Here is a 26,907-nt window from a genome sequence, read left to right on the forward strand (position 1 = left end):
CAAGTACATGAGGGACAGTAAAGTCAGGCAATAGTCAGCAATGGGCGGTCTCCATGCAAACTCTACGATTTTTCCATTGCCCACAGATCTTTCACAAACAGACAGCTAAAAGCTGTACAGGGAAACAACACCAGAGATGCACCAGACATTGAAATACAAGTTCAAGAGGTTTTTAGTGTTATAAGGATTTCAATTTATTATACAGCACCTTTTTATGTCTTTTTTTGTTGTTGCAAAACATATTGTTAGATTATACCTAGGGACAGCTTTTGCTGTCACTCACATTTGCTTGCTTCTTATTTGTTAATGCTTGAGGGTTTTCCTTCCTCTTCTTGAGTTTTGTCTCTTGCCTGGAGAATGGACGCATTACTGTGTCCTTACATTGCTGTCATTTTCAGGTGCTACGTTTTTCACTTTATTTAAGCATGCCACAAAAGTGCATGTTTTTTCCAGCTGTCTCAATAGAGAGCTTCTTATCTCCTCTCCATGATGCTGTTCTCTCGCCTGTGGGGTTTTTCCCCAACACCTCTGTGGTCCACTCTCCCTAATGTGCCTCCCTACTCATGGTGCTTTGTCACTCTTGTGCTTCTACCCCTGCCACCTCCATGTTGCTCTATCGCCGATTTGCTTCTTTTCAAAGCCCTCTGCTCTCCAGATTGCTCTGCCTCTCGCCCGTTCGCTGCCTTACCACACCCTCCATATTGCTTCTCCTCATGTGAACCCTCTGTATTACTTCTGGCACCCCACCACATATTGCTTCAGTCACCCCTGGCCGCCTCAGCCCCATGTTATTTCTGCCCCACCTGCTTTGCCCTCATGCTGCTTCCATGCTTTTGTGCATTTTTTCTTTTTATTTGCCTGTTTGAGTTAGGCAAATCCAAAGAAAAATGATAGCAGCCACGTCTTTTTTGTAGACACACTCACACACTGTGGGCGTGCCTATAGAATGACTATTGTTTATTATTCTTATTTAGGCAAGCTGCACAGCTTTGTCGCTGTTATACAGCATGGCTTAGAGGTATTTAGAAAGACAATAGGTCCCAAAGCCGAAGCCCAGTGGCTTTGGCAGAGAATGTTATGGTTACTCGCCCTCCTAAGGAGGGATATGCTATAGTGCAAGCACCCCACGTAAGTTGTCCCGACCAATCAAATCTTTTTGTGATCTCCAGTCTGATACAGTAGTGGAACTGTAATGGATCTATTATGCAGTCCTCTTTACTGAACTGTGACATGAATATTTCGCTTTACTATGTTAATATAACACGATCAATAAAAATGCCTTCAAATTGCGGTCTCAAAACAAAGAACAGATTTTCGCAAAGTAAAAGCTGTCTATAGGGAACCTTTTACATTTTGAAAGTGAGCTTTTGACAATAGGGGAAGAACGCAGTGTTCCGGGAGATAGCTGTATGTGCTTCTCTGACACCATCCACAGACTGCATGTTTTAGTTTGCGATTGCAAGCCTTGTCCTAAAGCCTGCAACAAAAAAAAATATTCTTTAAATACAAATGCAGGGTTGGAAGCTTGCAGCCCTGTGCAAGCTTCCATCCAGGCATTCACAGACATGTTTGTTCAAATTTGTAAACAGAAACCTACCTCATTCATATTAAAGCGCAAGATTCTGCAAATCTTACTGGAAGGTCATTTTGTAGTGTGACAGTTTGTAAATCCATCACAGTTCGAAATGAAATTTGGGACACAATGGAATCCCTGGTTTTCAGCGTAGGGTGTTGTGTGAACTGACCATTTATTCTTTAAGGCCCTAAATACCATTACTGTCGAAAATAAACTGACATTTTAATCAAGTTTAAAAAGAAAATACATAGACTGCTAAAACCTGAAACACCCAGGTGCATATTATTTTTCCCTCCTGTATTCTAACATTTGTTTTTTTCAGAATGATTTGTTTTCAACTGGGACCTTGATTTCCTTTTAGAAGTCACAGCATATGTTGAAGGATAAAGGAGAGTTGCAATCTAATAAGACGGCCATATGGCGCTCTGCCCCATTTTACAGTCCGGGGTTTTCACTGAACAACTAACAAATTTGATGTAACATGTAACCCCAGGCCCGAAATCCTAGGGTGCTGGTAATATGGAATAATGTGCTCCCTGTAAACATTTACTCTTCATTCCCTTTGCACTGTGTCCGGTGGAACCTACATTCTGTGTATGATATTCATAATCTCTTGCCAAGTTTTGTTTAAATGAACTATTTCTGATATTTTCATGTTGTGAAAAAGATGAACCTTTCTCAAAATTACACATAATGTCGCTTTGTAGAAATGATAGATTTCAACATTTAAATTAGTTTAAAAAAAATAATACATGGGTTTAACGTTTGTACAGCGAGGAGCTGTGTTCCTTAAACATCAAGCCAGTGGCTAGTCTACTGTTGAATGACTGTCTCATTCGTTTGGAAGGATGTGAACCAGATGAGTGGCTTGTAAGGTACTGAATCCTTTATGTGCAACAGGTACTTAGACCTTTCAAGCTATTGGACACCATTTTTTTTTCTTGCCGAGACTAATTATAGGGACATTTGTTTGCTTTTGGTTATTAAAACCCAGCAATAGCAATGCAATTATTTCAGTCATGATTGTAAAGTGCAGAGGGAGCTGCCAGGGTGATGGAGCTCTGCACACAGACAAAGCAATAGAGGAATGATGGTCCGATCAAGTAACACCACCACAGACCATGGAGGGGATCCAGGTAAGATGACACAGTTAGTCTTTTAGTCAGCGCGGCCTGTGCATGTCAGAGTGGTGGAGTGGTGGGGCCGGGTGGGGGATTTCGACAGACGATGACAAGGGGAAATTATTTATTTATTTTCCATTGTGTCGTCTGTTAAAACACCCCAGGGCTTGGTTTAAATATTGGAACGATCACTTTAGGAGGACCAGCATTCATTTTGGAAGGCCAGCGGGTACTACATTTCTACCATCCTGAGTGAAAACTATAGATTGGTCACTCAAGGCAGGAAAAGGGATGTAATGTTTTATGTACCCAAGCAAGGTTCAGTTTGGAATGTTATGGTCATTGTGACATGTTAAATATGGTGGTGTCGTCTGAACAAGTTATCTTAACACTCTTCAGTGTTATGAAATGTAAATAAATTCACTGAGGAAAACATTGCGGTGTTTGTAGCGGTGGATACATTTTTTGGGCCAGCCGTTGTATCACAGTCCACACAATATCACAATGGGTCTTGAGGTACCTCAGTGTTACTCTCTGCTGTCTTCTTATGAAAACAATGCACAGAAATGGAAGGCAGGTGGGAGTCTAGACTAGGCTGAGTGCAGAGACATGGCAGATCTGTCATTAGGGCAGGGGAGCAAGTCATCAAAGTAGATGCATAAATGTCCCTCAACTGTATGTAAGATCAGGAATATCTTTCACAGGCCACTTTCATTCGTCATGAACAATAGGAACTACCTACAATCAGCGGCGGCTCCTCCACTATTGCGGAGGAGCATCTGCCAGCTGAAATGAAAAAATAAAATGATAATAACTCTTGTTTATTATCATTTTCTTTTTTTCTATCTGAGCCGAGGCTTTTGTGCGGGGTCAGGGTGATGACAGGCTGGTAGAGGAGTGTTGGGCACTGCTATTCAGTGCTCATGATGGTCTGGCCGGCTGTCTCGAGCCAGCCAAAACGTCATGCGCACTTAAACTCTCTCCAAGCCGAGCTGTGTTGCCAGGTTGGATAGAGCAGGCAATGCAGGTAGGTGTTTTTTTATGTGTTTTATGTCCATCAGTCTCCCCCTTCATTCTATCCACACACCAGCTGCTACTGCCTACAGTGTGAGCAAAAAAAAACTATTCTGCTGTTGCTGCAAAAGCATCTGCACTATCGTAAAAAGAATCTGTGTGCACCATGGCAAGGCAGCTTAAGGTGTATATCATCAACCAAGCGGCCTCCACCACTCTCAAGTCCACACTCCTTGGCACCGGATAAACAACCTGGATTATCAACGAGTCCAGGTCCTTCAAGGCTTCTGACAACTCGAATCCGATCTGGACAACTTTATAAAGGAGACCTTGACAAATATATCTACACTTATTTCTGTCCTCCACTAATAACTAAGTCTAACTATACATTGTTATCCCAGTCTTGCTAAAGAAGACACATACCGATACTTAAATGTGCTTCTGACATGTTCTAGTTGATCATAGATAAACTGAGACCAGTTGATTTCCATGAGGCCTGTTAACTGCAATGAGAAACAGTTGCCTGTTTTCATCTGGTGTTCGAAATTTTATTTTCTCAACAATGTAATGTTTTATAGTTAACATGTTTTAGGATCTTGCATTAGCCAAGACCGTTTGATTTTACTCCACTTAAATCTATAAAATATTTATGGGACTTTCAGCCACTCTTCCTCATCGATTGGTCTGTTATTTTGTCATTCACATTTGTCATCTCCCAAATACAGCATACGACATAGGGTGGTGGGTCACCCACTTTATCCATTGTGTAGCAAAATGTCCCTTTCTACCCCTTTTGTGCATGGCCACCTCTGCTTTTTGCTAGACTTTATTGCTGGTTTTTCGACTGTGGACACTGGGATACAGGTACACTGAGTATGGGTTCTGTTACTTAACCAGTTCGGTGCATCGGTACAGTGAGTGTGTGCGGAGGACGGCCGGGGGCCATGCGAAACGCGCCCACTCATTAATTCACCGGCACCGCGGCGGAATTTGCGCTGAGGTCAACGGGTTAAAGAAGTGCAGAAATATGTATACACCTAATTGTCTTATTAAACTTACCTATATATTCCTAGTATATAGTACCATGTGTACACAGGGCCTGTAAGTTAAATGTCACTAGTGTACTGCAGCCCCCATTTTGCCCCCCACAACAGTGACAGTTCAAACATGACTAAATTCTTACCCTCTTAGCATGTTTGTGCCGGTTTAAACCTGCATTTTTGATCTATCAAAATTTTGACAGGTGTAAGCCCTCCTTTTCAATATTTATAGACCACCTCTAAGTAGACCTTAAATGTCCCTAAGGCAGGATGCCTGGTGTTTAAAAGTAGGTTATATAAAAGTTTTATGTTAAACATTTCCTTACAGTGACGAGGCCCTTTCAGCTACCTTCCCTGTTGCAGTGTTAGCTGTTCTATAGGAAAGCATTGTTATAATATAAAAATGAAAATGTTTTATTTCCGCCTAGTAACCACCTACAAAACGTAATTCTTCCCCTTTTTAAACTATGTATTACTCGTCCGATTCATTGGTAAATTCTGATTTATTCTAAATATTTTACAAAAGGTACTTTTAAAAAGTCACCTTTTAATTGTTTAAAAACTTCAAACGCCCATTTGCATGAGTGATCAACGTCACCCAGAGGCAGAATAGCCCCTTTATGAGGCATGAATTTGCTCCTGATAAATAAATGCCCAGGTTCATTGTTATTTTATCTATTTTTTGGTATATGCATGTTCTTCCTTTTCCATTCCAACATGCCTTCTGATTTTCCTTCTCGCTTTGACCTATTTACCCTTGGAGGACACCTGTGTACCTCCTCGCTTTAATTGTTTTCTGCAAGCCCACAATATTTAAAATCTCACATTACTCACTACTTCCCCTGTCATTCGCTGAACCTGGGAGGTGGCGAGGTACTCGTGAGGCGCCTCGAATGACCTCTGCTGAAGTTGTTTTTTGTCTGTCCGCTAGACCAGAGGTAGGAGGGGGTTATGTTATTGTGCCCATATTTTTAACCCCTTGCATGCTCGTGATGGCCGGGAGCCATCACGCGTCACAGTGGGCGTGTGCGGAGGACGGCCCCCGGCAGTTCGAATCCCGCCCACTAATAACTTCCATACAGCTAGAAAATTTGCCGCGCACGCAAGGGTTAAATCAATACTGTAAATATTCTTTTCTTTTTCTATCTCTCTCTTTTGTATTATGTACATGGAGTCCAAGCCCTTAGAGATCCTTATAGTATTTACTCCAGTCCCGGCGTTTTAATATAGTGCCTCCATGTCTCATCCTTCTGGACATCTGGTTTCCCTCTATTAACTACTGCAGATACCTGAGGAAGCTTTCATGACAGTTTGTTAGTCTGTATTGGCTGTGGCGCCTCAGTGATATCGTGGCTTCCATTTATTTTCCCCAGTAGCCTGGAGTACTTCAACCCTCTTATGTCTCTCTGTGGGCTTTAAAAAATCTTCATTCCACCTTCCAGATGCTGATTTCTTTCTCTCTTTGTAGGAATTCTTATTTTATCCTCACTCATCACGCACCTCGAAGTTTTATGTTCTTTTCAATTACATTTTGAACTTTGGGACCCTTGCCTACTTTTTCGCATGTAAGCCTGGAAGCTATTTACCTTAAAAATATGTTCCTCTAATTGACTGGAAAAGGCACTTTATACGTTTATCCATTGGTAAGGTAGGATTTTTGATCTCTTATCTGATCACTATAGATCTAGATCCCAACTCAGGTCGACTGAACCTTTGTTACCGGTCATAGAGTAAAAAGCAATCCACTACTAGCTTAAGCAGTTAAAAATTTACACAACTCTGAAGAATCCACTTACTACAAATAAGTTTAAAAGTTTTATTATAAAGCCAAAGATAACTGGAGATACAAACATCTCAATATAAGGTTCAAAAGATATACTGGCATCAATACAAACCTGAATTCTCTAAATGTTCTCAGGCGACAAAAGAATATCACCAAAACTAATTCAAAGATCAACAAATTTGCAAGAATAGCCACAAGTTGTAACTTGAGCGTCATTTACAAAAGGAAGAAAACCAAATTAGACTGTCCCTACACTAAACTAAGTGACATCCCTACTTAGCAAGATCTTAACCTAAAAAGGTGTCAGCCGTGGTGACTTCCAAAGAAGATCACTCACTTTCCCTAGCCTTTGTTGTAAATCTGTGCACCGCAGTTAAGCTCTATCTGCCTACCCATCCGCTCTCTTAGGTTCCTCAGGCCATCTGCTCTGCCTCCACCCAGGGGTGCTATCCCTAATACAAAATCACAATTACAGTTGAAACGCCCCTCACGTACACCCCTCACGTGGTGTCGGTTCTGGCTTTTTCCATGCTGATACTCCTCTGGGCTCCTTGTTAGCGTTGACCTTGCTTCTCAGGCTCTTCTCCGGCAAGACAGTACCCCCCAGGAAATTCCTGAACCCTCCTCCAGGCCTGTGCCTGTCTCCCAGAACAGAGCTCTATTCATCACTCTCTTGATTGGAACGCCCTCGCACCTGCAAACAGACACCCATGAAGTGGGCCCCAAATTCCGGCCTCCAACTTATCTCCCAAGTCGTAAAACTTCGAGCTTGGTTCACAATTTATGCTTAACACGACCTGATTCTAACGAGCACATGCACATCTAAAGAAACGGCCTTATCTCTTCAGGCCTGCTAGAATTACATGAAACGGGCCTGTGCACTCTATGAACCTTTATTTCTTAGCCTAAACAGTATTTTAGCTTATTTCACACACTGGTTATAAGGAACACTTCTATAAAACATTTTTCAATTCTATGATCAATAATACTTTAAACTAAAACAACAGTAATGAGGCCTACCCATTTCTACGTTTAGCAACATTACTGTCTCCTCTGCAATGGCCACATAACATGGAGTTTAATATTATTCTAACATCTTTAAACACTACTACATTAGCTTTTCACACTGATATATACACTTCTATATTAATCAAACACTATTATATATATGCACTCTATAAATTCGACACTCTTATGTTTCTTTAACTAAACTGGTGCAACGTGCTTGTAAATATGGTGCACCTCTACATTTTACTTGATTTGCGCTCTCTCAGCTCCCCCCTTTGATGACCTTTAGGAGTCATCACCATCACAACACCATTACTGAGAGTATGAATCGAATCAAACAGAACTCGTTGCAGTGCTCCCTCGCGCCATCATCTCTAGAGCCCTCAGACTCCTGTACTGGTTATCCTGCATCGCAGCTAACCTCTGCTCCTGCTCTTTCATGGATCTTTGCAACCTATTTGATCTATACCATTGATACAACCGCATCAATCCCCACAATGTGATTACACAGAACACTATGATGATGATAGGTTTCAGTATGTACCAAATGAAACTCTTCCCTAGGTTGGCAAACCAACCTCCAACTTTACCCATTCCATGACCCATTTTTTCCCAGACATTCACCTGTGTCAGATCTTCAATCTCACGATGAATTTCAGTTATGTTCTGTATATATTTTTCAAGAGGTTTTGAATTGTCTGGAATGTAAGTGCAACATTCCTGGACCTTCAAAGCCTTACAGACTCCGCCCTCTTTGGCTAACAGAACATCTAGAGCAAGTCGGTTCTGAAGAACCATTGCCCTTATCGATTGCATCTCTCCCTCCACCAGCATAAGTGATCTAGCATTGCTGGCAGACAACCTATCTACGACTGTTGCCAATCTCCTAATCTTGACATCATTCAGTATTAGCCCTAAAAGAGGGAACACAGCACCAAATACGTCTCCAACTACCTCAACAGCGCTTACATCCCTTCTTCCTCTGGCTTGAGTTCTTCCCTCTATGATTTCTAGATCCTTAGCATGGTATATTATGGGGAAGACAATTGCTAAATAACATGATCCGTACCAATTATCCGGTAGTTTCACGTATGCATTTCTTCCACAGACAAAATATACATTCCGGATCACCTGCATCCCCTTCAAGAAATCCTTTGTATAGTATTCTATTTGGAAAGCATGTTCACAACTTACTTCTCCCACAAACACATTCTCATAGTAGGTTTTACCCCTGTATATACATAGCTTCCCTTTTTGTGTTCGATCTAAAGCTATTGGACCATTACTACCCTTCCTTTTGTGTGACTTTTCCTCCTCGGTCCAATCTGTTTTCCATTGGCCTGAAGCCTTTAGGATCTTCTGCCTCCTGTATCGATCATCCACCTGCCCTATAAACTTTTTCTCAATTTCTGACACTTTACAAGTCAAATTATTTCTTCGGGCATATGAAGTATCCAGTGTATTCCAAGGAATGAAAAATGTCTTTAATCTATCTTCACTCTTATAATAGTCCCACTTATTCATATGCTTGTAGTTCGGGACCTCTGGTAAAACAGCGTCAAAATTTGAAAAGTAATACTCAAAGCTATCGCGTCCATAAAATATACTAAGCAACAAACTACATGTGATTCCATAAGTCAATGGAAGATGATGGTACCTAATACCTTCGTCTACAGAGGCTGGCAATTGCATGCAGACGTAACAGTCCTTTGCCTCCATAGCATCAATGTATTCATACAGCAATTTAGCATATGCATTTGATTTGAAATTCCCTTGTGATTCATCTACGTGTAACCTACGAGTCTCTTCTACTAGCAACGCTTTATCTTTCTCTGTATTGTCCCCCTTTTTACCAGCAGTAGTAGGTTTTGGTGTTGCTGCAACTTTTGCTGCTTTTGTTGCCTTCTCTTCATTTTCATGTCCCACTATATATGGTACAGTAACTACTAAAACTATAAGAAAAATTACTCCCACTATAAGTGTGCCTACTATGCATTTTGCCTTGCGGTTCGGGTTGCCGGCCTCCATGATCTCAAGACAGTGTAACTCTATTTTCTACCACAACACAAAGTCTCTTTTCTTTGCTCCTTCAACCGTGTTTTCTTTGCTTATTCGGTCTTTTCGAACCACACCTGGAAGCTGATAAACCCTTTTGCAAGATCAGTCTTTTGGATTATAGCAACAGACAACCCTAGCCCTTCTCCGTCCACTAAAATGGAAAAGTCCCTAAATTTCTTCTTCTTCCACTTGGCGCTAGGTTATCTTCTCAATCTTGTTTATTTACAAAGTCTTTAGTTGTCTACAATCATGCGTGTTCCAGCTGCTCTAATCACGTATTCTAAAATTTCTAAGCGAAGAATGATCTCCTCGAGTGCTGGTATCGATGGACCAAAAGTCGGAAATTCTACTCTGTTTAAAACCAGTTCTCTTATTCTACTCAGATATGGAGGATTGGGGACAGTGAGTGTCAGCAACCCTTCGATCTCAAGTCCAGGTACCAACAACACCACTTCCAACGTTATGATGGGGTCAGTACTGGTCACTGTCACTTCCCTCACCCTCCCGGATTTCCGTGCACCAGACATCTGCTGCTAGGTAGGTCCACTCAGGAGTGGCGTATCTTCTACAGGGCACTCGCACCCTCCTTGATCTTCTTGGACCCTCCCGTTCTTGATTCTGTGCACCTTCGTCCAGATCTGAGTCTTCCGATATAGGAGCAAGAGTTCTCTCTGGAGTTTGCTTCAAGCTCAGCCTCTTCTTCCTTTCAGGCCAACTAGCTTCTCCACGTCTTGTTCTCCTATTTCTTGTCCTCACACTCGGTTCTTGATCGCTTGTGACTTGATCAGTGTCTGAGCCGTATTCACAGGAACTTTCTCCTTCTGTGGCAGCTTCAGTTTCACTGTCGTCTTGTCTTCCTTCCGAAATTTCTTCTGAAGCACTCCCAGCTTCCTCTGACACCCCCGAAGCTTGACTGGTCCCCTCTAGTGGTTCGCCGTCCACCGTTGGATTTTCATCTGTGAGAGGAGCTGTTTCTTCTAGGGGTGCTGGAACTCTTCAAGTGTGGGAAGCGTGTATCCAGTTTGGCAGCCATCCGCATTTGACAGCAGTATTCGTTGTCAGGATTATCTCGTAGGGCCCCCTCCAGCGCACGTCTAGGCAGTTCTTCCGGACGTGCTTCTTCACCAGCACCCAGTCACCAGGGCACAGGTCGTGACATAGGTCTCTGGAAGATGGAATTTCAGCAGCCTGCACCTGAAGAGACACAGAATTAATGACATCAGAAGGTCCCTTGCAATAATCCAGGATCAGATCATCTGTGATATTCAACAAAGCTGTAGTTGGAACAGATGGAAGTTTCATTGCCCTCCCCATTAGGACCTCATGTGGGGAGAGACCTGTTCTCCTGTCTGGTGTGCTACGTATACTCATGAGTACCAATGGCAAAGCATCAGGCCAGCTTAAGGATGTCGATGAACACACTTTGGCCATTCGGTATTTTATCGTCCCATTTAACTGCTCCACGATTCCCGAAGCCTCTGGTCGATAGCTACAGTGTAACTTCTGATCAATATTTAATGCAGAACAAAGCATCTTCACAACTTCACTGTTGAAATGTGTCCCTCTATCTGATTCCAAAGAGGTCGGCACCCCGAAGCGTGGTATTAACTCCCTAAGCAACAACTTTGCTACTGTGAGTGTGTCGCACCTGCGTGTAGGGTATGCCTCGACCCATCTGGAAAATATGCATACAACCACCAGAACATACTTGAGGCGGTTGCATTTTGGCATCTCAATAAAGTCTAATTGCATTCTATTGAAAGGCCCACCAGACCCCCCAATGTGACTCAATGTAACTGGTGTCCTTTTCCCCACGTTCAATTGTTGACATGTTACACACCTCTGACATACAGCTTCTGCGGCTACTCTAAACTTGGGGTTATACCAAGTCTGCCTAAATACCCGCAGCATGGCATCTCTTCCTAAATGTACTGGACCATGTATCTGTCTTGCCATTGGACTCACTAATTCCTTTGGTAATACTGCCCTTCCGTCTGCTGAAACCCACAAATCCATTTCACTTTTTACACAACCTGCGGTTTCCCATGCCTTTTTCTCAAAATCTGATGCGTTCTCTTGCATACCCTTTAAGTCATCCCAAGTGTCTACTGTTTCTAGCATCATGTTCAACTCTGTCTTTTCCTGAGTCCCACCCACTTCCACTTCCGTGAAAGAGTATCCTTGCTCCGCACAATAGCGAGCAACCTCATCGGCATACCTGTTTCCCTGGGACACAAAATCTGTACCTTTGGTGTGGGCTACACATTTAACAATGGCAATGGCTGCCGGGCCTTGTAATGCCTCTAACAATAGTCGCACAAACTCTCCATTTCGTATAGGCGAACCTGAAGAGGTCATGTAACCTCTCTGAGACAACAATTGCCCAAAGTCATGAACCACACCGAAACCATATTGGCTATCAGTGTAAATGGTGACTCGAATTTTGCTACCTGCTAAACAGGCACGTGTCAATGCAATAATTTCAGCTACCTGAGCGGAGTGTACTCCTTCCAGGCAAGCGGCTTCAACAACTCCAGTAATGGTGCAAACAGCATAAGCTGCTCTCAACTGACCAGTATTGTCCCTTACACATGAGCCATCCACGAAATAAATTTCATAAGGGTCAGTCAACGGCTCATCCACAATATCTGGTCTTGGCTTGGTGCATAGTTCAGTCACATCAAGGCAATCGTGATCTTCACATTCTTCATCTTCTATATCATTAGGAAGTGGCATCAAAGTAGCAGGATTCAAAACAGAGCACCGCTTAAGGGTCACGTTCTCCGCAGCAAGGATAACTTGCTCGTAGCGCATGAGCCTATTATTGGTCAAGTGCTGTGTCTTGGTCCTGGTCATTAACAGTTCTACAGAATGAGGTACATACACCACTAATTGATGTCCCATTACTGTACTTTCACACCTTTCAATGCTGACACCCGTTGCAGCAACGGATTTGAGACATCCGGGCAACGCTGCGGCTACTGGGTCTAAAGTAGCCGAGAAATATGCAACTGGTCTACGGGCATTTCCATGGATTTGTGCTAGGACTGACAAAGCACAGCCTTCTCTTTCACAGCAGTAAAGTAAAAATGTTTTTTCGGAATCAGGCATTCCTAAAGCCGGAGCCAACACAAGTCCTCTCTCAGCTGTAGGAACGACATCAAACAATCTTTGTCCCATGGTACCGGATCACTCACCTCCTTGTGCGTCAGTTTTTGTAAGGGTTTTGCTTTCAGGGAAAAGTTAGCTATCCACTGTCGGCAATAACCAACCATTCCTAGGAACATCCTGACCTCTCTTTGTGTTGTAGGCGAATTCATCTTCATGATCGCCTCTATCCTATCTGGTGACACCTTCCGCTTTCCTTTTTCAATTCGGTGACCCAAGTACTGTACTTCTGTCAGACAGTACTGCAATTTGCTCGGAGACACCTTATGTCCATTTTCAGCTAAATGGTTCAGCAAGGCGATGGTGTCTACCTTACAAGCTTCTTCTGTTTCTGACGCAACAAGTAGGTCGTCTATGTACTGGACCAGAACCGAGTCCTGTGGCAGTACTAGACTTTCAAGATTCTTCTTCAGTAGCTGGTTGAAAATCGATGGGCTTTCTGTATACCCCTGTGGGATACGACACCATGTTAACACGCGATTTTCCAGCTTAAATGCAAAAAGAAACTGGCTCTCCTCATCTAATGGAATTGAAAAGAAAGCCTGGCAAAGATCTATCACTGTGAACCACTCAGCTTGGAATGGTATCTGAAACAATATCACTGATGGATTCGGTACCACTGGACAACATGAAACAACTATGTTATTAATCTTTCTGAGATCTTGCACTATTCTAAATTTTCCGCTAGGTTTCTGCAAACCCATAATCGGGGAGTTGCATGGACTACCCACGATTTCCTTCAGTATTCCCTGCTTAATCATGGAGTCGATCACTGGTTTTATTCCTGCAATCGTCTCCGAGGTCAATTTGTATTGTGGCGTTCTTGGATATTCAACATTTGGTTTTATCATGATTTTCACTGGTTCTACTCCTTTAATCAATCCTATCTCTTCTCCAGTGAAATCCCATACTTCAGATGACACAGTGTTCCTTAAGTCCCAAGGAAGCTCTTCCACCGTCAGGGTAGGATACAGTTCTACGCACACTCTTGAGTTTGCAACTTTAAAGGTGGCATCATCGTCGTTAGTCTGTACCTCCACCCCCTGATGCGTGCAGTATATGGTGCAATTTAGTTTGCACAATAAGTCTCTTCCTAACAGACACACAGGGCTAGAATCACATACTACAAACTGATGCTCATTGCTGTAGTTTCCTATTCTTACTAGCACTGGTTCCGTCAAAGGGTTAGTCATTCTCCTGTTTGCAACTCCTACCACTTGAATTGTTTCTCCCGACATTGGCAGATCTGGAACCACAGCTGATCTCAAAGTTGATCGAGTAGCTCCGGTATCTACTAAAAATGTCGTGGGGCACCCTGCCACCTCAGCCTCAACAAACGGTCCTCTTTGATCCACCTCTAGAACTGCCCCGAGGGTACAGTCCTCTTCTCTACTCACACGCCGTCCAGTTAGTGGATCAACGTAGTAACACTCTTCTCCTCCTACTAAAAGAGGCATTTGTCTATGGATCTTTCCCCCTGTCGCAATCTTTGGTGGTTGAGGGAACTGAGCTCGAGGAGCCAAGTCCCCCCTTTGACCACCCTACTCTTTGGTACCGTCACCACTTGGGCTGGAATGGTCTGAACTTCCTCCACCTCTACCTCCAATTCTCAGTTTTCAGGGTTATAGGGACACTCGCGTTTCCAATGTCCCACCTGGTGACACTGGTGACACTTTGTCGTCTTTTTCAATGTAGCAAAGTCTATTCTAGGTCTCGGATTTTCCTCGTTGTCCCTATTCTGACTATTCGATCTCCTTCCCATCGTCCCTGTTCCCTGTTGCTGCTGTCCACCCTTTCCAGCCGACTGCATTTGAACCATCATCAATTTCTCCTTAAGTTTCTTTGGAATCTATTTCATCACTGCAATACCTTGCGTATCTCAAAATTTCATCCAAGGGATTGTTTTGCCAGCAAATTAAATGTTGCTGAATCATCAAGTAAATATCAGGCCTCAAACCCAAAATGAACTTCGATACAAACTGTCCTATGTCTTTGGGATCCATTACATCTAATCCACTGTATTGTTTGAACGTTTTCAGCAATCGCTCATACAATTCATGGACTGTCTCCTTGGGTTCCTGTCTAGTTCGGTCTATTTTTACCCAATCTATATCTTGCGGTGGCACCTTCTCTTTCAGCCACGTCATCACTTTTTCATATTTTGCCATTACTGTTTCTGACGGTCCATTAGTACGAGCATCTCTTACTGGTTCCGCTGTGGGCCATTCGACACTAACTTTGCATGCTATCCACAAGTCTCCTGGGACCACAATGTCAAATAAAGTGTTCAAATCAATCCACTGTACTTTGGATATCTTCACAAACCTCTCTACCTGTTTGTACCACTCCACTGGATTTTCCCTTAACTTTGGAAATGAATTTGTAAACGCAGCCAAATCTCCCCTACTCCAGGACACATGTACATAATTCCCATTCGCTATTTCTCGCAAAGGGAATGCCTCCATCCGCAGTGGCCTTCCCTCCGGGGACATCCCGATCGCGCTTCGCCTAACAGTCCCTTTCTTGGACCACCTTTCTTCCCATTTATCCAAATCTCTCCATGCTCTTATTCCTGTGATCAGTTCCCTTATGTGTGTTTTTAATCCAGTTGTCCTCCTCTCATCTAGGTCCTGATCTGAATATTGCAACCTATGGTTGCCCTGCAGTGCCTCTGTTCTTGACAAGTCTACCATATACTTGTCTGCCAGTTCAGACAATTTCTCGTGAGTTGCTCTCGCCTTTCGAGTAATATCCTTAGCTATAAACAGCAGCTCATCTTGTTCGTACATGTCAATCCTTTCTAAAGGCAACGCACCATCAATTATCTCATCCAGGTCAGATTTTAAACTGGTCACATCGAGCCTTCTTGCCTTTATCACAGCTTTCAGTATGCTGTCTCTAGAGAGCCCATTTACGTCTCTCCCATCACAGCTCTGAGTCCTATGTCTGGGCTCAGGAGTATTATGGGTAGTCCTCCCATGCTCCCATCTTTCCAGGTCCCATCTTTCCAGGTCCCATGCAGTTCCATCCCCTCTTGGTGTGTGGTGAAACACTGCTCTATTCCCCATAGTCCCACATTGCCCATTCTGCTTGGTTTCTCTAGGTGCATGATGAGACACTCCATTATTCCCCATGCTTTCACAATTTCCCTGCTGTGTATTATCGCTCAACACATGGTAAGACCCTTCGCCGCTCCCCATGTTCCCGCGATCCCGCTCCTGCCCATGATCGCTTGACGCATGGTGAGACACCTCATGGCTCCCCATGTTCCCGCGATTCCAATGCTGTACATTATCACCAGGTGCATGGTGGGTGCACTTAAAGCTATCCCTGTCTTGCGTCCTTCGGTCTCCCTCACTGTGAATGAGACGAGACGCCCTCCCACACTCTGTACTTCCACCTTCTCGCTCCTGACTACTTCCACCTTGGGTATGACGGGTAGCTCCTCTACTCTCTTGACTCTTATCATCCCACTCCTGACCGCTTTCGCTAGCCCTGCAGTGAGACAATGTCCCATTGCCTCGACTTCCCCATTCTGCTTCCGCTCTTGACCTGTTACTCTGTGTTTCTATGGCAGCATCCCATTCCCTCAAATCAGCCCTCAACTCCTTAAAGGATTTCGGTCGTGGTCCTCTCAGATCCATCGGTCCTCTTTGACCCCCCTGTTCTGTTATGGAATCCACTGCCGAATTCAATGGGGTGCTCCCTTCTCTCGGTCCTGGCAATTGCCTCCAGGCATTTGTCATGTTGTTCCTCCTTTCCATTTCAGCCCTTTCTCTGTCTAGCCGTACCTGTTCCTCCTCTCGCACCGTCTCTGGGTTATAAATCGATACTATAGGACCTATGGTAACGGGTACTTGAAGAGCATCTGGCAATCCATGAGACTCAACACACTCTGCTGCTGGCACCTTCTGCACCACAAACCTTCCGACTACTCTCTGTACTGGACTAGGTTGAGGTGTTTTCTCACCCTTGGTAGGTTCCCAATCCGTTATAGGGAGTGGTCTATTCTCCTCTATGCCCACCCTATCTTCTCCTGGGAGCCCGTTACCTTCCATCTCTCTATTGTACGGAGGCGGTCTATCTATCAACAACCTATTTATTAGGCTATCCTCTGACTCGCTCTCATCATCTTCCTCTGGGGTTCTCTCGTCTCCTGTAACCTCTATCACTGGGTACAACTTATCCACTTCAATAGTCTGTACCCTCCATTTCTTGGCGTCCGCATCCCATTTGGCATCTTGTACTGCTCTTACCGATCGTCTCACTCTTTCTTGATGCCTGTTCTGATTCCTGTCATGCGCCGCCCTACTCCACGCATTAAGGGCTTCAAACTGTGTTGGTCTAGGCAAAGGTCTCAATGAAGACATAACTGCTTTTAGCTGGTGCAACACTTCTAATCTAAACGTTCCGTATTTTGGAAAGGTCAATTCTTCGTTCCCTTCCGTAATCTTACTCCAATTAGCAATCCACAGTATAGTATGCAACCCAACATACGTAGCCATATAATGAGCTGGTGTACCCTCTGGCGGGGCCTCTTCCCCGTAATAAGAGTCTCTCCTTTTTCTCTTAAAAATACCTCTCAAGCATTTAAAACACTTCATGATCAAAATCTACAATTTTCCCCTATTTCCTTGCGTTCGTTTACTTCCTGATGACAATCTACCAATCCCAGCGCGGTTCTCGCTAACCGGCCTATCCCAGCGCGGTTTCACACCAACCGGCCTATCGCAGCCCGGTTCGCGTCAACCGGCCTATCACAGCGCGGCTTCACACCAACTGGCCTATCACAGCGCGTCTCTCTCTGACGTCACTCGTCTCCCCTTCGCAGCAGTTCCCCTCCTTTCTCAGCTCGTCTCCCGGTCATGCATGCGTCCCATTCATACCCTGAAAAATGATTACTTCCGACCAAGCGATCACTTTCCTTGACTGTACGCCCACAGTCTAACTGTAATTGTCACCTTAACTGACGAACTGCCTTTCTGTGAACGTCCAGACAATCGCCTTAACTGATAGGTTACTTACACACAGTAACTTCCGACCCGCGTCCGTTACTCATACACTCACTCTTGCGTTCCCCCTATCACGGTCCTGCGGGCGATCAATGGTACCTCATGACCCCCTTTACAATGGTCGACAATTACTCTGGATGTCCGATACACCCGAACCACTTAAGCTCTTCTCTGAACTTAAGATTTTCACCAGGTTGCGCGCGCTCACATCCCTCTCTCAATCACACTACAGGCATTCAACTCCGCATGACATTACAATACAGATACAACACAAAACCCCGCAATCTGACAACGCATGACCCTTATTATACTCACTCTCGACCGACTCTGCTGCTTTTCTCTCACACCGTCAGCACCTTCTTCGGCAGGCGATTCTTCTGCTGCTCATCTCTCGATCTCTAGGGGCCTCGGGGTAATCTTAACCTAGTCTAGATCACCTTCCTCTAGAAGGTAACCATCCTCTGCTACCAACTGGTAAGGTGGGATTTTTGATCTCTTATCTGATCACTATAGATCTAGATCCCAACTCAGGTCGACTGAACCTTTGTTACCTGTCATAGAGTAAAAAGCAATCCACTACTAGGTTAAGCAGTTAAAAATTTACACAACTCTGAAGAACCACTTACTACAAATAAGTTTAAAAGTTTTATTATAAAGCCAAAGATAACTGGAGATACAAACATCTCAATATAAGGTTCAAAAGATATACTGGCTTCAATACAAACATGAATTCTCTAAATGTTCTCAGGCGACAAAAGAATATCACCAAAACTAATTCAAAGATCAACAAATTTGCAAGAATAGCCACAAGTTGTAACTTGAGCGTCATTTACAAAAGGAAGAAAACCAAATTAGACTGTCCCTACACTAGACTAAGTGACATCCCTACTTAGCAAGATCTTAACCTAAAAAGGTGTCAGCCGTGGTGACTTACAAAGAAGATCACTCACTTTCCCTTAGCCTTTGTTGTAAATCTGTGCACCGCAGTTAAGCTCTATCTGCCTACCCATCCGCTCTCTTAGGTTCCTCAGGCCATCTGCTCTGCCTCCACCCAGGGGTGCTGTCCCTAATACAAAATCACAATTACAGTTGAAACGCCCCTCAGAGACGCCCCTCACGTACACCCCTCACGTGGTGTCGGTTCTGGCTTTTTCCATGCTGATACTCCTCTGGGCTCCTTGTTAGCGTTGACCTTGCTTCTCAGGCTCTTCTCCGGCAAGACGGTACCCCCCAGGAAATTCCTGAACCCTCCTCCAGGCCTGTGCCTGTCTCCCAGAACAGAGCTCTATTCATCACTCTCTTGATTGGAACGCCCTCGCACCTGCAAACAGACACCCATGAAGTGGGCCCCAAATTCCGGCCTCCAACTTATCTCCCAAGTCGTAAAACTTCGAGCTTGGTTCACAATTTATGCTTAACACGACCTGATTCTAACGAGCACATGCACATCTAAAGAAACAGCCTTATCTCTTCAGGCCTGCTAGAATTACATGAAACGGGCCTGTGCACTCTATGAACCTTTATTTCTTAGCGTAAACAGTATTTTAGCTTATTTCACACACTGGTTATAAGGAACACTTCTATAAAACATTTTTCAATTCTATGATCAATAATACTTTAAACTAAAACAACAGTAATCCATATCATGTGAGATTGTAAAGGCACATTTTCTTTCTTCCGTAACGGCCATGAGGCCTACCCCTTTCTACGTTTAGCAACATTACATTCTCCTCTGCAATGGCCACATAACATGGAGTTTAATATTATTCTAACATCTTTAAACACTACTACGTTAGCTTTTCACACTGATATATACACTTCTATATTAATCAAACACTATTACATATATGCACTCTATAAATTCGACACTCTTATGTTTCTTTAACTAAACTGGTGCAACGTGCTTGTAAATATGGTGCACCTCTACATTTTACTTGATTTGCGCTCTCTCATCATCCAAGATAGGTCACATCATAGGTAAGTCCCCAAGTGTATTCACCTTTTGGTTTATAAGTACCCTTGGGATATTTCTCTGTATTTATTTTTTACTTTCTTGTCCAGCGCTTTGTGATATCTATTGGGGATGTGGTTGAATACCCCATTCAGTATATTTGCTGATTTCTGTTGTTCTCAATGACAGATGTCCCTACTCTTGTTAACAGATCAGGTATGAATTTCTTGCTGGTCAGTCACCATATTTTATTGTGGCACGTCACACGGTGAGAGAATCGTTTTTATGGAATCATTAGTTCAGTTCACTTTCCTATACTTAAGGGACTTATGGATCTATCTGATTTTCTTTTCTTTAGTTTGTACTTCTTCCCATTGCATACTTGCTTTTGTACTTCATGCCAAATGTCACCTATTAGGACATACACATAATGAATTGTAGTGGTTGGCTATATTCCGCACATACAGACGAATGTATTGTGTTGATCGGAGCCTTTATATTCTTAGTTTACCATTAGATTGCCACCCTACTTCTCCTAGTTTTTACCTTAGTGGCTTGTCCAATTTCGCCCTATCCCTGGTGTTTCATTGAAACGTGCGTCAGCACTTCTTCTGTACTACAAATGGAACCAGAAAGAAACATGTACTAATACATTTATGACTGCGTATTACATGATATTATTTTTTCAATTTCTGTAAAGCGGTCTATGAAAATCTATTAGAACCATTATATTACCTGTAAAACGAGTATGATCAATATTGGCATACCTTTTGTTATGTAACTAAGTTTTGAAGTATATCATTTTGTTATTAGTGATATCTGTGTTTCAAGTTATTGTCTTTTTCGTATGCTGTACTAATGATGAAATAAACAATAAAAAAGTAAAAATAATCGCTTCTTCTAAGGATTTTGGCTCCTTTAAAATTATGTTTTTATTAATTGTAGAAATATACCTTACTATAGATCTGAGGGAGATTGGATTTTAGGTTTGTATTTCCTGAGATTAGTGATTTGACCTGAATCACAGGATGTTGATCCAGCCCCGGGACTAAAACCCGGTTACCCAGCTCCAAAGTCGGCAGCTCTGGCTGTATTGCCACATCCTCTCCTCGACTACATCACCCCCTCCTGGGCCTTCTCTCTCCCATGTCAAACAGCACTCCCCAACAACCCCAGGAAACTCATTGTCCCTTCTCCTCATCCCATTGCCCTCCAACTCCCGAGTCATCAGTGTACCCCCTGCTGCCCTCTCCATCTTATGAATGGTGGCTGTCCAATGCCAGCCAGAGCAGAGTTTTCAAATTTAGATAAGCACTCTCTGGCATCAGACACCCTTTTGTTCCAAGGCACTGTGCTGCTGGACACTCTACCAGGCCACAGAAATACACTTGTCGGAGTCTCCAGTTGTGACGGACCAAAGACCGAGTGGTATTTTTGTGACAAGCACATGTTCTGCCTGCTATAAAAATGGCACAAATGTTGATGTTTGGGACAGCATTTTTTGCTTGTCAGCAGAATTTGACAATCCTGGCCGCAAAATCCTGGTCGGTCTGAGATTTCTCTTACATTGTCACTGTACATGTACCCACTTTTAATCACATCAATGTCAAGTACAAATTACTTGTTTTGGGATGCAGATTCGTGAGGTTAACCCAGCATTGTATTTATAGCTTTAAAAAACGATTTTAACCCTTCTGATATCAGCATTTGTTTTCTGCCTTGTACTATTAGTATGGCGTGCAGCACTTTCTTAATCTGACTGACCTGTCTTATGTTTCTGGTCCTGTGCATGTTGCAAAGACTGCAGACCTTCATTGATTCTGCGATCACTGTTGCACTCTCCTTTCTGATCCTTTCTAGTTTACCAAGGGGCACATCTATGTGTGGTTGGTGCACTGTGGTGTGCTCCTCCCGTTACAACTATCAGGGGTCTGGTGGGAAGCCGTTCTGAGGCAACACCACTGGTAAGTTGCATCATTTAGGTAACATAATGCTCTTTCTAGGAAACATCTTGCATATCTGTGCAGCTGAAGACCGTGTCTGATGAGCCATATACTGGGGTGCTCATGGTGCTTTTGCTCCTGTGCTTATCTACTGTGGTGCAGTAACTTCTCCCTGATTCACTATGCTGCCCTTTGCTGCTTCTGTGCCACCGTACTACCCACCTGTACCTTGCGTTTAAGGTTCAATCACACCAGTGGCAAAGATGAACCAAACTATCACCCTCATCAGCCCTACATTAGTCTATGTGGCTTCATCGCAGGCGTGAAGAAAATAGAACTGGGCCCCCTCTGCAGGGTCATCCCCAAATATTTTCCCTTCACCCTCCTATGTTCCTTGGGTTGTGGACAGAAGTTTGATTCAAGAGGTGGAAGGGGCCACATTACCTTGTTAGCTGTGGTGGTACTGTCTGCCTACTGGGTTGCTTCTGCGAGCAAGTTAAGGTGAGGAGCATCACAGAAGGGGTCCCCAGATGAGGAGAAGAGTTTCACATATGTCCGTCCAGTGACTCAGAGTGTGCACAAAAAGATCCAACTGAGTTCAGAGGGGCATAGAACTGACAAGTGCCACTCCCTAAAAGTGCCTTAATTTGTGTTATGTCGCCTAAGCAGGGAAGCCCATCAAAGTGTTGATTAAATCTATCCTGGCTTTTGGCTGGAGGTGGGTCTTGTTAGACTTGGCCCTCTCTGCAGGGCCTTCCCCAAACTTTTTGCCTTTACCCTCCTGTTCAACCAACCTGTTTTTGTTGGCTTTTAGGACTCTCTGCTCTTTATCACTGCTTACCGGTGCTAACATGCTTGAGCACTCTCCTTTACACATGGTAACATTGGCTTTAACCCAATTGGCACATTTGATTTACTTGTAAGTCCCTAAAAAGTCCCAGTAAAGTAGTACTACATGTAACAAGAGTCTGTATATTAACTGCTACTCAAGGGTCTGCAGTACTGATTGTCCCTACCACTTAAGTAGTCCTTTAAACATGTCTCAGGCCTGTCATTGCAGCCTGTGTGTGTAGGTTAAACTGTTATTTCAATATGGTAAAATAAACTTCTTGCTAAGCCTAAACCCTTCTTTTTAATACATAAGTCACCCATAAGGTAGGCCCTAAACAGACCATAGGGCAGGGTACAGTGTATTTAAGAAAACTTGAACACATTTGTTTTCATTTTTTATAATGTCCTGGTAGTAATAAAATCTTAAATTCATTTTTTACTACTGCAAGGCTTACTCCTCCCATAGGATAACATTGGGTTACCTTATTACATTTAATTAGTGATAACTTAAATTGGGAGCTGGTAGAAAAATCAAGATTGGTCTCAAACGAGTTACAATTTAAACCCCTCTTTAATGGTAACTTTGAACGTTAAGTCTCACTTTTGAAAATGGCACACTGAGAATGTTGGCATTTTCTTCCCCAAACTATTTGGTGCCCATGTCATGGGTCACATAACTAGGTGTAGCTAGCAGTTGGTCTTTGTGCATTTCTCCCACACAGTGAGACAAAGGGGGAAGAGGTGTTGGCAGGCTTGGCCATCTCTGACTTGATAGGTGGGCGGAGATGTCAAATACAAACCTTGCACATAACAAAAAAACGGCCTCGGCACACTCATAAAACGTTTCCCACTATTCTTTTGTGTCTCAAGACAAGCTGGGGCCAAGGCAGGGAGGAAGGAAATCCCGGACACCTCTGTAGAGGAAGGACTTAGAAGCATCTCCCACTTCAAAGTGGGCACCAGGTGTACATAGTGGACCATGGGCCCTGAAACCCAACTCTTCAGTACACTTCTGGACCTGTGGAAAACTCTGAAGAAGGACTGTTGTACTGCTGCAAGAAAGACTGCCCTGCTACCCTGCTGTTCTGCTGCCTGTGTGAGGAGAATTGAACCTGCAACTGGAACCCAGTATCACCAGAGTGAGTCCAAGGGCTAGTTGGCTTGCCTCATGACCAGAGCCTTAGGGACAGAAAAGGCCCCAACCATTGTGACCCCTGTCTGCTGTGAGTCCTAACCACCAAAGTGGTGCCCCCCCCCTGTCCTGGAACTTTGGGAGGGGGGCAAAAGTTGGTCTGACAACCTGGCTGTGGTCTCTACCAGAACCGCATTTATTTGAAAGCACCTCATCAAAACCGAAACAGTGCAGCACTCACAACTCATCGGGACCGCAGCTGCAAGACGCATTTTCTATGCCGACCTCGTAATCTTTCATGGGACCGCCTCCACATGCACTCAATGCTCCGCAACCAAGATTTAAGGTACATTTATCAGCCATACTAACTTGATCCCTGTTTCTGGCTTGCGCTGCTCCATGGTTGGTCTGAACTTGTGACTTTGTGCCAGTGACCAGATAACCTCAGTTGGCGCTTTACGCTTTTAAGCACTGTTTTACCTAAATCTTTCAAATGTGCTTATCTTCTGTTCTATTTATTGGATTTTTGTTATTTCGGTGTCACATAATGTATTAGAACATTGGGATGTTGGGAGTTCCATTGAAAACAATGGAGTGCTCCGGGCTTATAATGGCTGGTATAAGCCTGGAGCTCCAACATTCCAATGCTTCTTTGTTCACAGCTCTGGCTGCGAACAAAGACTTCAGGGAGCCTGAGGGGATTCCAATCCCCTCACGCTCCCATAAGGCTTTGTTCTTTTTTGTTAGAACATTCTGCCCTCTAGTGGCAGAATGTTCTAATAGCCTTATAGCCCTTTGTAGCTGAGCTATACCGGCTATTAAAGTCCCTCTCCCTTGTTAAAGGCCCGAGCCACGCTGCAGAGGGCCTTTAATAGCCGGTATAGCCCTCTACGGCAGGCTATAAGGCCATATTAAATTGTGCTCAATATTTCTAAATTGGTGTGGGATTTCTCTTATGCTTTTGTTTTCACACTTGATTACTGTTTGAATTGCTGCATAATGACTTTATGAATTGCCCCTAAATTAAGTACGACTAGTTTTTTTGCCAAGCTACTAGAGGGTTAAGCACAGATTGATTTGAGTTTTAGTTGTGTTACAACACCCTGATAGGAATAGCAGTTACTGCTTTAGTAGGGTTTATCCCCTCAACCAGTAACCCAAAATAATTGCAACAATACAATTCACAGAACAGCACTGCCTTGTTCCCAGACCACCTCCTCCTGCATGCAACAGAACAGAAAAGACGGGAAATATATTCCAATATTAAGAACCCAGTGCCCTGCTTAAAAAGAATCTCATGTCTTTGTCAACAGCGATGTGTTTAAGCCTCAATTTGAACCTCCCATCTGTTGCACCCCACCGACTTTTATGGATGAACTAATTGTGCGTGCAGTGAGCTCCTTTCTTTAGAAATAATTAGCCGGCAGTTACCAATACTAGATTAGAACTTCGTCTCCCAATGAATACCACGAATGTGGAACATATTCACTTAACTATGTACACGTGTTCTGGGTTCGCGATTTTAATGTCGCCCCAGGAGAGCTATTTTAATGGAAACACGTGCGAGCTCAGAAGCAGTTAATATGACGCAGCGAACAGCCACATGTGCATTTACGAGAAAGTTTCTCGAGTGATAGATTACACACAACTCAAACATAAGCATTGGCGAAACAATCTGGTCTGTCCTAATTGTTCAAGCACAGCCCCGCACAAATTTAGGATCAGGGTCCAAATTGTCTTCTTTGCAGATGTGTCAGAGGTGCCCTGCATTCGCCATTTGAGTCGTTTATTTGTTTCTGAAATTACACCGTCAAACAAGAAAGAGAGCGTCCAGACTGTTTTTCTGTGTTTTTGCAGCATTTCGATAGTTTACAGGCAGCAAGACGCCATTATACGCAGACAGTTTGTCCAAGTACTTGCATCAGTGCCTGATGTGAACAAAGACAAACTGCAGTCAGGAGTTTGAGCGCTGAAGCAGCGGGATTCCGGTGTAAAACGTACGTGGGCTGCTTTCTTTTCTGTCTGAAGATCAGGTTTACGGTATAAATATTAAATATTAAACACATACGCAGTAAATGTACTGCGCCTTCAAGAATGGTGTTATGCACAAATACTGCCTACATGCACTAGAATACTACAGACAACACTCCTGAGTTTGTCAATCTTTAAAGGTCGTCACAGTTAGACATTGTTCCCAGCCATATGTATGAAGGCTGACGATTAGTCCCCAACTCTTTGTTTTCCTTCCTATCCTGGTTGATTAAATTTACACATTTATTTTATTTTATGTCATTCACCCTTTATATTAAAGCCCTAAATTGCACTTTCTGTGTATTGTCCTTTCTTTGTCATTGTTTGTAGTGCTGCCAACCCCATGGAAAGAATAGGTACAGTATGTACTTGGTAGGCTCATGCCACACTAAGGGAAGACACCTCGGACATTCATTCGTTAGGGCATAAAAAAATCATTCACAAAATGGTTTCTTAAGTTACAGAATTCCACTGGTGCTTTGCTTGACAACAGTGCCCAGCGTGGGCATTAAACCTAAGGCCACTGAATTTCACATACAGCTCTGTAGCAGGCATGCTACCCACTGAGCTGCCTCACCACCTAATGATTTAAAGTAAACTAGAGTAACGCTCCACCACGCTATCTCATCAACTACTGCCTCGTAGGAACCTTCAACAAACTGTTTTGCTTAACGTCCTGCAGTCTAAACTTTGTGGTGCCCACTAGTGTTTATATTTTGCTTCTAAGAGCTAGATTTATGCTTCATAAACACACACAAGCTCGAGTAAAAAGCTGAAATGAAATTATTATGCATAAGTTGTCACTGGAAATTAAAAAAACCTTCCTCTTCCTTCCCATTAGCAGCTGTTCAAGATACTTCCCCTGTCCCACCCTCACTTGTTCCAATAGATCACTAGATTAACGGGTAGATGCATCAACGTTGTCATTTGCGATTCCTTATTTGCGAAAAATAAGGAATCGCAAATAAGGAATCGCAAATGGCAATGCATCATTTATTTCGCAATTTTTTTGAGATTCGGTAAAAATCGCAATTTTTACCGAATCGCAATAAAATTGCGAGTTTCAAATAGCGAATTCGCAATTCCCATTCATTCCTAGGGGCTGAAATGCCTATAGGAATGAATGGGAATTGCGAATTCGCAATTTGAAAATCGGAATTCAACAAAGCATTTCAAAGGTGGAGAGGGGGGTCCAAAGGACCCCCCCTGCACCCATGAAATGCACTTTTACATGTAAGT

The 26,907-nt window shown here is 43.4% G+C and overlaps 2 protein-coding genes across 2 annotated transcripts in view; one reads left to right on the plus strand and one right to left on the minus strand.

The window, feature by feature from the left end:
• SYT6 (synaptotagmin 6) overlaps positions 1-26,907 on the plus strand; it is an 889,964-nt gene that overhangs the window by 713,932 nt on the left and 149,125 nt on the right. The gene's annotated exons all lie outside the window — the stretch shown is intronic.
• Positions 7,876-9,570, minus strand: LOC147712600 (uncharacterized). The gene has a single exon (XM_086923293.1). It carries the CDS (start codon positions 9,568-9,570, stop codon positions 7,876-7,878), a length of 1,695 nt encoding a protein of 564 aa, XP_086779419.1.

Source organism: Lissotriton vulgaris, chromosome 5 (genome assembly GCF_964263255.1).
Source record: "Lissotriton vulgaris chromosome 5, aLisVul1.2, whole genome shotgun sequence".
NCBI lineage: Eukaryota > Metazoa > Chordata > Amphibia > Caudata > Salamandridae > Lissotriton > Lissotriton vulgaris.